We start from the raw sequence: 11,390 nt of genomic DNA, 5'->3' as shown, positions 1-11,390 counted from the left end.
CCCCCCGCGCCCCCGCGCGCAGGACCCACGCACTCCAGCGCCTCCTGCCGCTCCTTGCGCCGCTCCTCCTTGAGCCTCTGCTTCTCGGCCTTCTCCTTCTCGTCCTTCTCCCTCTTCTCACGCCTCTCCTTCTCCTTCAGCTCCTTCTCCTCCTCCTTCTTCTTCTTGGCCTCTTCCTTGGCCCGCTTGGCCTCCTCCTTCAGCTTCTCCTTTTCTTCCTTCTCCGCCCGCAGCTTGAGCTGCTTGCCCAGACGCTCCTTGTCCTGCGGCCAAGAGACGTGGCTCGCCGGGGTCCCTGCGTGCCTCCCGTGCGCGCCGCCCGGAGGGCCCTGCGACCAGCACCAGCCGTCTGCCCCATGCTGTGCCCGGGGGGCTCAGCGGCTTGAGCCTCCGACTTCAGTTCAGGTCATGATCTCAGGGTCCGTGGGTTCCAGTCCCGCATCGGACTCTGTGCTGACAGCTCTGAGCCTGGAGCCTGCTTCAGATTCTGAGTCTCCCTCCCTCTCTGCCGGTACTCCACTCACGCTCTGTCTCAAAAGTAACATTGGGGCGCCTGGGGGGCTCAGTCGGTTAAGCACCCGGCTTCAGCTCAGGTCAGATCTCGCATTTGTGGGTTCAAGCCCCTCCGCGGGCTCTGTGCTGACAGCTAGCTCAGAGCCTGGAACCTACTTCCAGTTCTGTGTCCCTTTCTCTCTCTGGCCCTCCCCCTCTCATGCTCTGTCTCTCTCAGTATCAAAAATAAATAAAAAACATTAAAAAAATAAAGTAAAAAAATATAACATTAAAAAACTTTTTTTAATTAAAAAAAAAAAAAAGAACCACCTCCAGGCTACCCACTATTAGGCTAGAGCTGCCTTTATTTAATCAGAAAGTCATGATAAAATAAAGACAGAAATGCCTATAGGTTCTGCTTCTCTTTCTCTATCTTTATTTTTATTTATTTTTTTAAAATATTTTTTATTTGTTTTTGAGAGACAGATGGAGACAGTGCTAGCAGGGGAGGGTCAGAGAGAGAGGGAGATACAGGATCTGAAGCAGGCTCCAGGCTCTGAGCTAGCTGTCAGCACAGAGCCCGATGCGGGGCTCGAACCCATGAATGTGAGATCATGACCTGAGCTGAAGCCGGACGCTTAACCGACTGAGCCACCCAGGTGCCCCTCTTTCTCTATCTTTAAAACAAAAGCATTTTTCTTCCCATCCCCCCAAAGTCATATACGATTACAGGGTTTATTTCCTCTGAAATGAAAGATCGAGATGAAGCAAGGGCCAGGAACGTGCTAAATAAAGGGGAAATAAAGGAGAATAAACAGTAAAAGTAAAAAGGGACTTTATCTTTACAACAGTTCCTCATTCCAAACAACTGGTACATGGCTTGAGGCCTGTGCTATTATATAACCTTGGATTCCTCTGAACAAGCTGGCCAGCCAGAGGGGCGCTCCGTCTGCCACAGCACCGGGTCACTTTCAAGGACCACTTCCAGGGCGCCTGGGTGGCTCAGTCGGTTAAGCGTCTGGCTTCGGCCCAGGTCATGATCTCACTGTTTGTGGGTTCGAGCCCCATGTTGGACTCTGTGCTGACAACTAGCTCAGAGCCTGGAGCCTGCTTCGGATTCTGTGTCTCCCTCTCCCTGACCCTCCCCTGCTCACATTCTCTCTGCCTCTCAAAAATAAATAAAAAACATAAAAAAAATTCAAGGACCATTTCCATCAGGAATGGGTTTCCCAACATCAGGAGCCTGGTAACTGTTTTCGTCTAGCCATATGACTATGCCCTTGTCTCTAGAGAGTGCCCTACCCCTGCCCTGAGAAACGCTCAGTAGCTTTAACAAACGCCACGGAGGCATGCCACGAGAGGGCTGGACCATCCCAGTTCTCACACGGTATCCTCTGCGTCTTCCTGTGACGCCCAGGACACTTGAAGACGGTGCCTGGTCTGGGGAAGGTAATGACACCAGCAGCATCTGTGCAAGGTGGCGCACTGCTTCTCCTTGCTAAGAAAGGCAGAGGCTTCTGGAAACCAACCATACCGGAGCCCAGTTTCCAGCCCCACACCATGTGCGCGCACCTCAGACACTCCAACAAAGAATGAAATAAACTCTAAAAACACCATCACAAGCGGGCCCACAAAAATCAAATGCCGCCATGAGGCAGACGGCACAGGAAGCCGCCAGTGAGCGCCCGGCCAAGCGTATCACTGCCCCTTCTGCGCGCTGGCGTTGGGGCAGGGGGGAGGGAGAAGCCTCCTGGCCCTCTCTGCTCTTTACAGCAATGAGGAAATAGTGCTCTGCTTTGCAGTGTGTGACATGAGGTGACCCCTGGACACCTGAAGGGAATGCTGCACAAGAATCACCCATCTGTGTCGGGGCCACCGAACCGGCCCAGCACGCAGGAAGGGTCCTTTGGAAGGCAAAGCTCATCTACAAGGGGACGCCCAACTATCCAGACGGCAGTAATAACGATAATAAGAATAAAGCTTAGAAACGTCTACGAGCAAAACCTTCAGACAATTTAGCAAAGGTAAAAATGACGCAGCCCACGACCCAGGCCACGGCCGTGCAGAAGGAAGCAAGAATCAGTGACGGTCAGGACAAGCGGGGAAGGGGACGGCAGGGCCTTGCTTCCTCCGGTTTAATGCAAAAAGCACAGGCTCACGTTCTACTTGGGGGGAAAGGTCTTACTCTTTGCAGTCTGAGCTCGTCCTTCTCTGCAGAAGCTTTGGCCAGTTTCTTAGTTTTCTGAAACGAGAGACATTTCTCCGTCAACATGAGCCGTTTCAGCCACTACATCACACAGAACATGTCACACACTTCTTTGGGCTGGAAAGAGAAAGGGGCGAGGAATAAGGGACTCATATGATTAATAACTTCTTTACGAAAAGACTACAATGTTCCAAGTGACCAGTTTCTACCAAATAGAACCGGAACACGGAAATGTCCTCGTAAGGTCGTGCCCTCCAAGGAACATGCACACGCATGCACCTGGGGGTAAGACTGAGGAGACACCTAACAGAAATGAAGGGGGCCAAGCACAAGAAAAACGCAGTGGACAGCCAGCAGGTGACACAGTGTACAAGACCGGTCAGGCAGGTGACATGGAGCACAAGGGTTTGTGACAGAGAACAGAGGATGCACCCCGTCCAAAAGGGACAGAGCTCTTACTGGCTTGTAGCCCAGCAGTCCTGCCCCTTCCGATTTTTCTAAGAGCCGCTGATGTTGAGAATTTCATTTAAATTTCGTAGGTAATGTCTAAAAATTAACACTGTATGAATTAAGTCACACACTCTATGTGCTGGATTCCCATAATTTGTACTCTCTGCCTAGTGCAGCTTCTAGAATGTGGAGTGAATGGTCAGGAGAAAGCTCGGCTTGCCAGACACAAGTCCCCCTGTATCCCAGGGCATGACGTTCCCTGTTGCCCTGCCACAAAGCAAGCCGGCCGGAAGGACCCGCAGGGCGGCCCGCTGGGTTCGCTCACCACACTGGTGGCGTGGCCTCAGGCAGGAGTGGAACAAGTTCAGACTACTGGCCTATGCCCTCTCCAGAGCAGGGACCTGAAAACCAAACCGTCAGTGGGAAGAGCAGGAACTCCCCAGGCTCCTATGAGACTCGGAGACGCAGCCAAGAAATGGGACTGACACGCAGCCAAAGAACCAACGGCCCGTTTCTCTTGAAATGCTCTGACGCGCTGACAAAACCACGCAGCGATGATTTCTCTATTTGGGAAAGTCCAAACCTCTTCCAGAATTAAACTTACAGACTAATACACTCAGGAAGACATCTTTCTCGATTTGGATCCGGTCGCCCCTTAGGAGATGACAGAGCAGAGTCACATGGAAGCAACGCGCAGGCAGGCCCTCGCATGGCACTGACACTGTGCTTAAGCCCATCTGCTCTGAGCATGCGCCAGCACGAATGCCAAGCTCTGGAAGCAGTTTTACCAAGGGCTTGAGAAAAAGCACCTGCCTTCTCCGGAGTGCACTTGCCTGCCGGGCCTGTGGTCCTCACCCCCACCGTAAAGGGCTGACCGGCAGTCCGCAAGCTGCCGCACCTGTCGTCCCATGCGGTCAGATTTACAGCGCTGAGTGTGATCTACAGACTCCCGTGCGAGGGCGCCGGGGGAAAGCACATCCAGTGTTTTGCCCACACGCGTTGTGGAATCAATGCCCTCCCCCCCCCCCCCGCCCGGGGAGTTGACAGGACCCTCAGAGGCCAACTAACGACCTCCCGCAGTCAGAGCAATTACGATTTCATGCAGAACCCGGATCCATGGCTTCCCTGCACACACTCACGTGGACCTTACTGGTCTGATATCATGTGATCCTGGTATTGGCCCAAGTGCCTATGGAACTCTCTCCAAGTCTAGGCCGTACGTGTTACCTATCTGGAACTCAGCTGCCAAAATCTAGATCCAAGATCCCGGAAGGAAGCTGAAAGACACATCGACGATCCCATGTCATCAGCACTGATTTCACTAGGTGCATGAACATTCTGGTACTTGATTCGGCAGGATCCTCTCAGGGAACCACAGGGGATCACAGGGAAGACACAGCAGCGGGGAAGAGAGAGAATCCAAACCGGTCCAGCCACAGTCCAGGGCAAGCAGGCAGAAGTTCCTTCCTGGGAGCTCGAAATTCTACTCAACAGCAGCCCAAGGAAACACGTAGAAGGAAGCACATTACAATTGTTCCGTCAAGGCTGAGAATGAGACACAGAAACCTCCACCACAGAGAACGAGAACCAGTCTGTGAACTGCACGTTAAGGAGAGATACATCAACAAGAGATACATCTTCCCAGCCCGAAATTTCAGGCCCCAGAATGAAAAAGAAACGTATTTACAGCACATGGCTCAGGTAAGGAAACAAAACGATACTATGTATTCCCAAGGGATGGCTCAGTGTCCCGCACAGCCTCCCGGGAGAGACAGGGGGCCGCCGGGACTGCCATGCTTCTGTTCTGTTTTTTAAACATGAAGAACTTAATACTCCTGTCATTTAAGTTCTGCAGGGAAGAGTCCCAGCGATCTGGGTTCGCGTGTATGGATGCAAAGATTCCAGTCACACAGCTGTATCAACATCACAGTTTATGGAAACAGGACCTCGAGTCTCCAGTAAAGCAGGATCAATTACACAGTTAAAATGCAAACCAACTTGAGAAATGGTTCTATCCCAAATAGCAAAACACTCTACTGCTTACTACCAACTGTTTGGCTAGTTTCTGATGAGTAATCTGACCCTGGATTACTTAAAATAGGTGTCTGCAAATTATTGTTTTTCAAAGTGAGATTCTCCAGAACCCTGAGAGCATTTCAACAACAACAACAACAACAACAACAACGCAAAAACCACAACAGAATTAAGCTCTCTGAGTGACTCCATCAGGCTCCCTGGGAAGAGACAGCAGGATCTGCATTTTAACAAGTTCCCTGAAAGGGGCCCGCACGCGCACACACACACACACTATAGACCAGTGAATGCCTAGGGATTCCAATGCAGAAATTTTATAGTACCAACTCCAGGAATAATAGAGCCAAATAAAACCCCAACATCTCACACAGTGATATGAAACATGAAGCTTCCAATGAGTTCCTATCTGCGACCTGGAAAGGACGTGGAGAGAGAAAGCATAAAAATGAAAGTATCCCCAAAACCAACAAGCAAATCAAGAAACTCCCGCTGCAGATGAGGAAGGAGAAAAAGGACAAGGCTGTGGGTGTCATTGCCAAGGGGTCTATCCCCAGCCATCCCCTCAGGCTGCATGGCCCTCGCGGTGCCCAGAGCATCCCCATCACTTCATTCATTGTGTTCATCCTTTCCCTGTCAGCCTCCATCAGGGGGTGCTACTTCCACTCGCGTAATGGACAACCTGTGGGCGGCAGGGACAGCTTTCTGCCACAGGCTCTGGGGTCACCTGAACTTGGCCGCTCAGTGCACATCATGTGCACGGCTGTGTGATAACACTGCCTTCTGGAGCATTTCAAAAGTGCAAGCCTGTGTTCAGAGTCAGACCGAGCGTCCTCGGTGCCAGGCCTCTTGACCGAGTGCCATGCGGGCCCGTGGGCAGGAAGTAAGTTGCTTCATGACAATGCCCGAGTACGTCACTTCCCGATTCTCGGGCTTTGCTACAGGAATAGAAACAAACTCCAAAAAATGAAGCGATGACAAAGAATGGAAACCCGTGTACGTGTTCTGTTCCCGAGGCTGACTGGCTGTGCCATGTCCCGCGACAGTGTTTCTGCAGAGCAGAAGCCGCCGTCTGGCAGGATTTCAAGCAATTGGCTGAACCAAACAAGATGGCTGACGACGAAAAGGGGCTTCACCTACGAGGCTTCACCTCTGAGTCTGAGAGTCTGGACAAGCTCAGGTGGAAGTTTAAAAATGTACATCTATTTGCAACATTTAGAAAGTTAAAAGAAAAAAAGACTGCTCCACTTTTGGTATTTTGAAAACCTAAAGAGAAAGTGATTTTTTTCTTTTCTCCTACACTCCTCAGAATATAAATGACATGAAATCAGCTAGAAAAATAATTTTTCCCGGGGCGCCTGCGGGGCTCGTTCGGTTAAACCTCCAACTTCAGCTCAGGTCATGATCTCACATTCGTGGGTTCGAGCCCTGCGTCAGGCTCTGTGCTGACAGCTCAGAGCCTGGAGCCTGCTTCCGATTCTGTGTCTCCCTCTCTCTCTGACCCTCCCGCTCTCATGCTGTCTCTCTCTGTCTCAAAAATAAAAAAAACATTTAAAAAATTTAAAAAAAAATAATTTTTTCCTTAGAGATCTAATTTCAGAAAGTGAGCAAGATCAAATCAGGCAAGTAGGAATTGGATGGTCCGACCAGGATCCAATTTACATTAAAAAAAAAAAAAAAAAAAGGAGCGGAGAGGGCCTGGGCGGTTCGGTCATGATCTCACAACTGCAGAGCCTGTCTGCGATCCCCCCCCACCCTGTCCCTCCCCCGCTTGCACTTTTTCTCAAAATAAGTAAAAACATTAAAAAATACAAAAACAAAAAGACCGAGGGGCGCCTGGCTGGCCCCTGCGTGTGCTGTGTGACTCTGGACGCAGAGCTCACTTAGACAAAAACAAAAACCTAATGTAAACAAAAATTCTACCAACCCAAAAAACAAACCCCAAAAAACCCAAAACAAAATAACGCTGTTAAATACACTTCTGGATTCTCGACTGATATCATCAGTTCCAACCACAAGACCCTCGGGCAGATGAGGACGGAGACCACCGTCATCGCCCTCATAAGCAGGGACACAGACAGGGGTTTCAAAAGTCATCCTTCTGTGGTCCTTAAAAATGGTGCCAGGTTTTCTTTTTGCTCTTGTTGCTCTGGGTGGTTTTTCAGAAGGGTGGCTAGGCGGGTGGGGGCTGACCCTACAGGATCCCCACTTCATTCTTCCTGTGGCCTTGGGGCCTCTCCACCAACGCTGACTGACTCATTACCATCAACACCCTTACAAGGCGGTGTGGGAGCAGGAAGGAGAGTGCAGGGAGCGAACACTGGACACGAGGGTCCCGGCTGCCTGCTCCCCGCCGTTCCCTCACTGAAACTGCCGGGTACCGGCAGCGTTCCTTACGTGGGAACCATCACGGCTGCCGAGACGGCGGTTCCCAGAAGACACTGGACTTGCTGGTGACCAGCAACCACCACTGACCACCCCTAATGGCTATGGTCTGTGTCACAGAAGAACTCTGTGTCACTGTGTGGCCCCATCTGCTCGGCCACCAAGCACCTGGGTGACACGGCAGCCCCAGGAGAATCTGGTCAGCACGGCCATACTGGCATTCAGCAGAGATACTTACTCTGCGAACGGGTGTGGAGGTGGGGAAGGGTCCGGGACTGCCCAGATGCTGTTTGGGAGCACGCTGCCCCTCGGGCGAGCTGGCAGGAGGAGAAGAATCCCCGGATGAGGGGCTAAGAACAGAGTCTTCCTCAGGGCTGGACTCCGGCATCTCGCTGTCAGAGGGCCCGCCCCGGTGTGCAGGGGCCGCGGGAGGAGACGAGCCTCGAGGAGGCCTTGCAGCCAGGATGTCCTCCAAGACCACCACCGGCACCTTCCCTCTGAACAGCAGGCCCCCGGCCTCACTCCAGCCGTCCTGGTCCTTCTCGTCCTGGTCCTTCTCGGAGGGCGGTCTCGGACCCCCTGCTGGCTCCGGGCAGCCCCAGGGTGAGCCCTCCGGCCCGTCTCCGCTCCTCTCCGCTCCTCTGGAACCAGCACCCTCCTCCGCTTTACATGGAATGTCTGAAAGGGTCTCTTCAGGACACGTCAGCCCGTCCTTCACACTGGCCTCTGGCGGCCCCCTCTCACCTCCAGCCTCTTCTCCGACCCCACTCACGGCCTCCTCGGAGGGACAGGCCACAGACTTTAGTTTTCCATGGGGCATGACACCATCTAACTGGTCGCTCGAGTCCTCCGTCAAATCAATGACCGTGGTCTGGTCAATACTGGTTTTGACTCCACTTCTTACAAAGGTATCTAAGGGACCCTTCCCATTGACAAGTTTTGAACTAAGATCTATGTCGGAACCCAGGTGACAGCTGTTCTCCAGGTTGTCCACAGAGGTCTCTAGATCGGGGACTCGGCTCTGTGCAGGAGCACTCTCGGGGCTCCTCGTGTCATCCAACCCGTCCTCACTTTTCTCCTTTGGGACAAGGCTCAGGCGCTTGAAGGGCAGACGGGCTGAAACAGAGAGAGGGGACCGTTTTTACAGGGGAAGGGTGAGGAGCAACAGCCCAGCAGCACTGTAATACTCCGCATGCTCAGTAAGTAGCAGCCTTGTTGGGCTCGGGTGGGGCTGGGGGGGATTTCTCTAGAAAATGCTGCTGCTGTCCCCGGGTCCCACAGGTGGCCCCTGCCGCCTGTCACCTCAGATACTGCTGCCCCCAACACCAAATCTTCTATTTGTCCTCAAGGAGGGAAGCTGCCAAGGGGAACCACATACCGAGTTTTAAAAACCAGAAACCATAGTTTTGTATACGGTCCAGTCTGGCCTACCCATTTCAGACAAAAGGATTTGGATGCATTTCTCTTCAACCCCGGGCAGGTGAGGATGTCTGGAAGTATGGAGACGTCACTGGTTGTCATGACATGGGCGAAGTGACCAGCGATGCCACTAAACTCTACGATATATGGAACAGCCCCATGCTATGACCAAAAGTCACAGAGTGTCAGTAGAGCTGAAGCAGAGAAATCCTGTGAAAGGCAGTGACCACTGGATTTGCTCCCAGGAGCCTAAGAAACCAGTAAGCTATCAAATGGGTTTCCTAGCTTCCGACTGGAAGGTGCAACTGTCCGTCTCCCCACCCCAGCCCCTCGATGCTCCTGCTGAGGACCCAACAGGAGGCCTCTGCTCCAAGGAAAGTAAAAGTACAACTGAGGAGACAATTAAGGATATAAATTGGGAGTATTTAACCCCTTCTCAGAAAGTTACCTTGTATTAACTTCTTGACTGGAAAAGCTGGTCTGTCTTTGCAATCCATGGCTGTGAATAAAAATGTCAAGGGACAAGTCATTAAAAGTAGGAAATCATGACGTAGTAGATACATATGCAACACCTAATCTGCCCAAAGCAGTTGTCCATGGGGGCAACTCTAGGGGGTAGAGAGATACTGCTAACTATCCTAAGATACACAGGATAGCACTCACGACAGAATTTTCTGCCCAAAATGTTAATTGGTCGAGAAATTCTGCTTTCAACACTGTCATATCTTCTCATCTTGCGGCACTTAACACTCTAAAACTTACATTGTTTATTCTGTCTCCCTCCCAACAGAAAGCCTATGACAACAGGGAGATCCGTTCCATACTCTATCCTTGGCACGGGGCTCAAAACTGGCACTCAGAGGGAAACCAAGGAGTACAGTAATAGGGACAGCGCAAGGGGAATGATGTGGTGACCGCTGGCTCAGTTGTGGGGCATGCAACTCCTGATCCCAGGGTTGTGGGTTCAAGCCCCATGTTAGGTGTAGAGATTACTTAAGAATAAAACCTTTAAAGGGGCGCCTGGGTAGCTCAGTGGATTAAGCATCCAAATCTTGATTTCAACTCAGGTCATGATCTCTTGGCTCAGGAGATCCAGCCCCACTTCAGGCTCTGCACCAAAAGCCCAGAGCCTGCTTGGAATTCTCTCTCTTTCTGCTCCTCCCCTGCTCGAACCATTGTCTCTCTCTCTCTCTCTCTCTCCCTGTCTCAAAATAAATAAAAATTTTTAAAAATCTTTAAAAAAAAAAAAAGGGAATGAGCACCAGCAAAGATGAAAGAAAATACTGCATTACCAATTTCACCATTGATGACCCCAAAATGTTCTCGAATCCAACCACTCCCCACTACAAGATCTATAAACTCAGAGTAGGGCTTATTTTGTTTTAAAATAAGAGTCTATAAACGTAAAACACTTTAAAGCATGTTGAGCTTGCCAGGCGTGAGCTGAAGTCCTGTCCTGTCAGGAAGTAAGGAAGAATGTTTCCCTGCACGGGGCGGGGGGGATCTCAAGAAAGGCATCTAATAATATCAAAGCTGATACAGAAATGACTGCAAACAGAACTAAGTCTTTGGGGGAAAATATGCTTAAGTCGGTTTGAATAAGTTTAGAAGCTGACACCTGCTAGGACATCTGGCTTGAAAACAGGTTATTTGGGGACAGTCTAGCCAACCCAAAGAGCTGACCATTCAAAGGTACACATACAATCCACATGCACTCGTGAGTCCTTCACCGATGCTCTTTATTCTAAGATGACACCCCTCCTATTTATGTAGCATTTAAACATCCCTTCCTTTTATGATAGGATGGTCACAGTAGGTAGCGCTTTAAAAAATTTTTTGATTAAAGATTCTTACGGAATCAAAACGACTGTCGGTGACAATCAGTCCCAGCTTTCTTTATATGAATTTAAGGCCTCTGTGAAATTTCAAAGTCTGTAAACAATCGGAGCAATGGTTAACTAGGGGGCGATTCTGCACCAACAGGGGCCCCTTAGCAATACTTAGATACCTATTTGGTGTCACGAATAGAGGAACTGGGTTGCTACACGGATCTGATGGGTGCTACTCAATCAACACCCTACGGGTGCACAGGACAGGCCCCAAATGTCAACGCTGCCCAGGTCGAGAAACCCTGCATCGGACTAGTTGATTTCCTTGTCGGCCCTTACGCATCTACGGGGTGCTTAGTAAGTGCCGAGCACTGGGACGAGCGCTAAGTATACAATGGGAGTCCGGCAAGCTGGACAGGCAGTCCCGTCCTCCTTGGTTCGCCATCCCACGTCTCGGAGGCCCTGCCAGGTGCCAGAAAGCCCCCTCCCAGGGCGGGGTGGGGGAGGGGAAGACAGCTCTCCTTGCACAGCAGGCAGGCTCAAGAACCCGGGAGAGCCAGCTCCCTGGCGATCCCACC

At 51.1% G+C, this 11,390-nt stretch overlaps 1 protein-coding gene across 1 annotated transcript in view; it reads right to left on the bottom strand.

The window, feature by feature from the left end:
• The window catches only part of CHAF1A (chromatin assembly factor 1 subunit A), a 23,825-nt gene extending 12,970 nt beyond the window's left edge, over positions 1–10,855 (bottom strand). The window contains exons 1-5 of the mRNA XM_029918509.1: positions 10,838–10,855; positions 9,432–9,482; positions 7,803–8,680; positions 2,678–2,734; positions 34–263 (exon numbers count right to left, since the gene is read on the bottom strand). Of these exons, the coding sequence (XP_029774369.1) occupies positions 34–263; positions 2,678–2,734; positions 7,803–8,680; positions 9,432–9,480 (1,214 nt within the window). The 5' untranslated portion in view covers positions 9,481–9,482; positions 10,838–10,855. The remainder of the gene's footprint in view (positions 1–33; positions 264–2,677; positions 2,735–7,802; positions 8,681–9,431; positions 9,483–10,837) is intronic.
• Between the last annotated feature and the right edge of the window lie 535 nt (positions 10,856–11,390).

This window comes from Suricata suricatta, chromosome 12 (genome assembly GCF_006229205.1).
Source record: "Suricata suricatta isolate VVHF042 chromosome 12, meerkat_22Aug2017_6uvM2_HiC, whole genome shotgun sequence".
Classification (NCBI taxonomy): Eukaryota; Metazoa; Chordata; class Mammalia; order Carnivora; family Herpestidae; genus Suricata; species Suricata suricatta.
The sequence above is the reverse complement of the archived record's forward strand: the minus strand, read 5'-3'. Positions and strand labels throughout refer to the sequence as shown.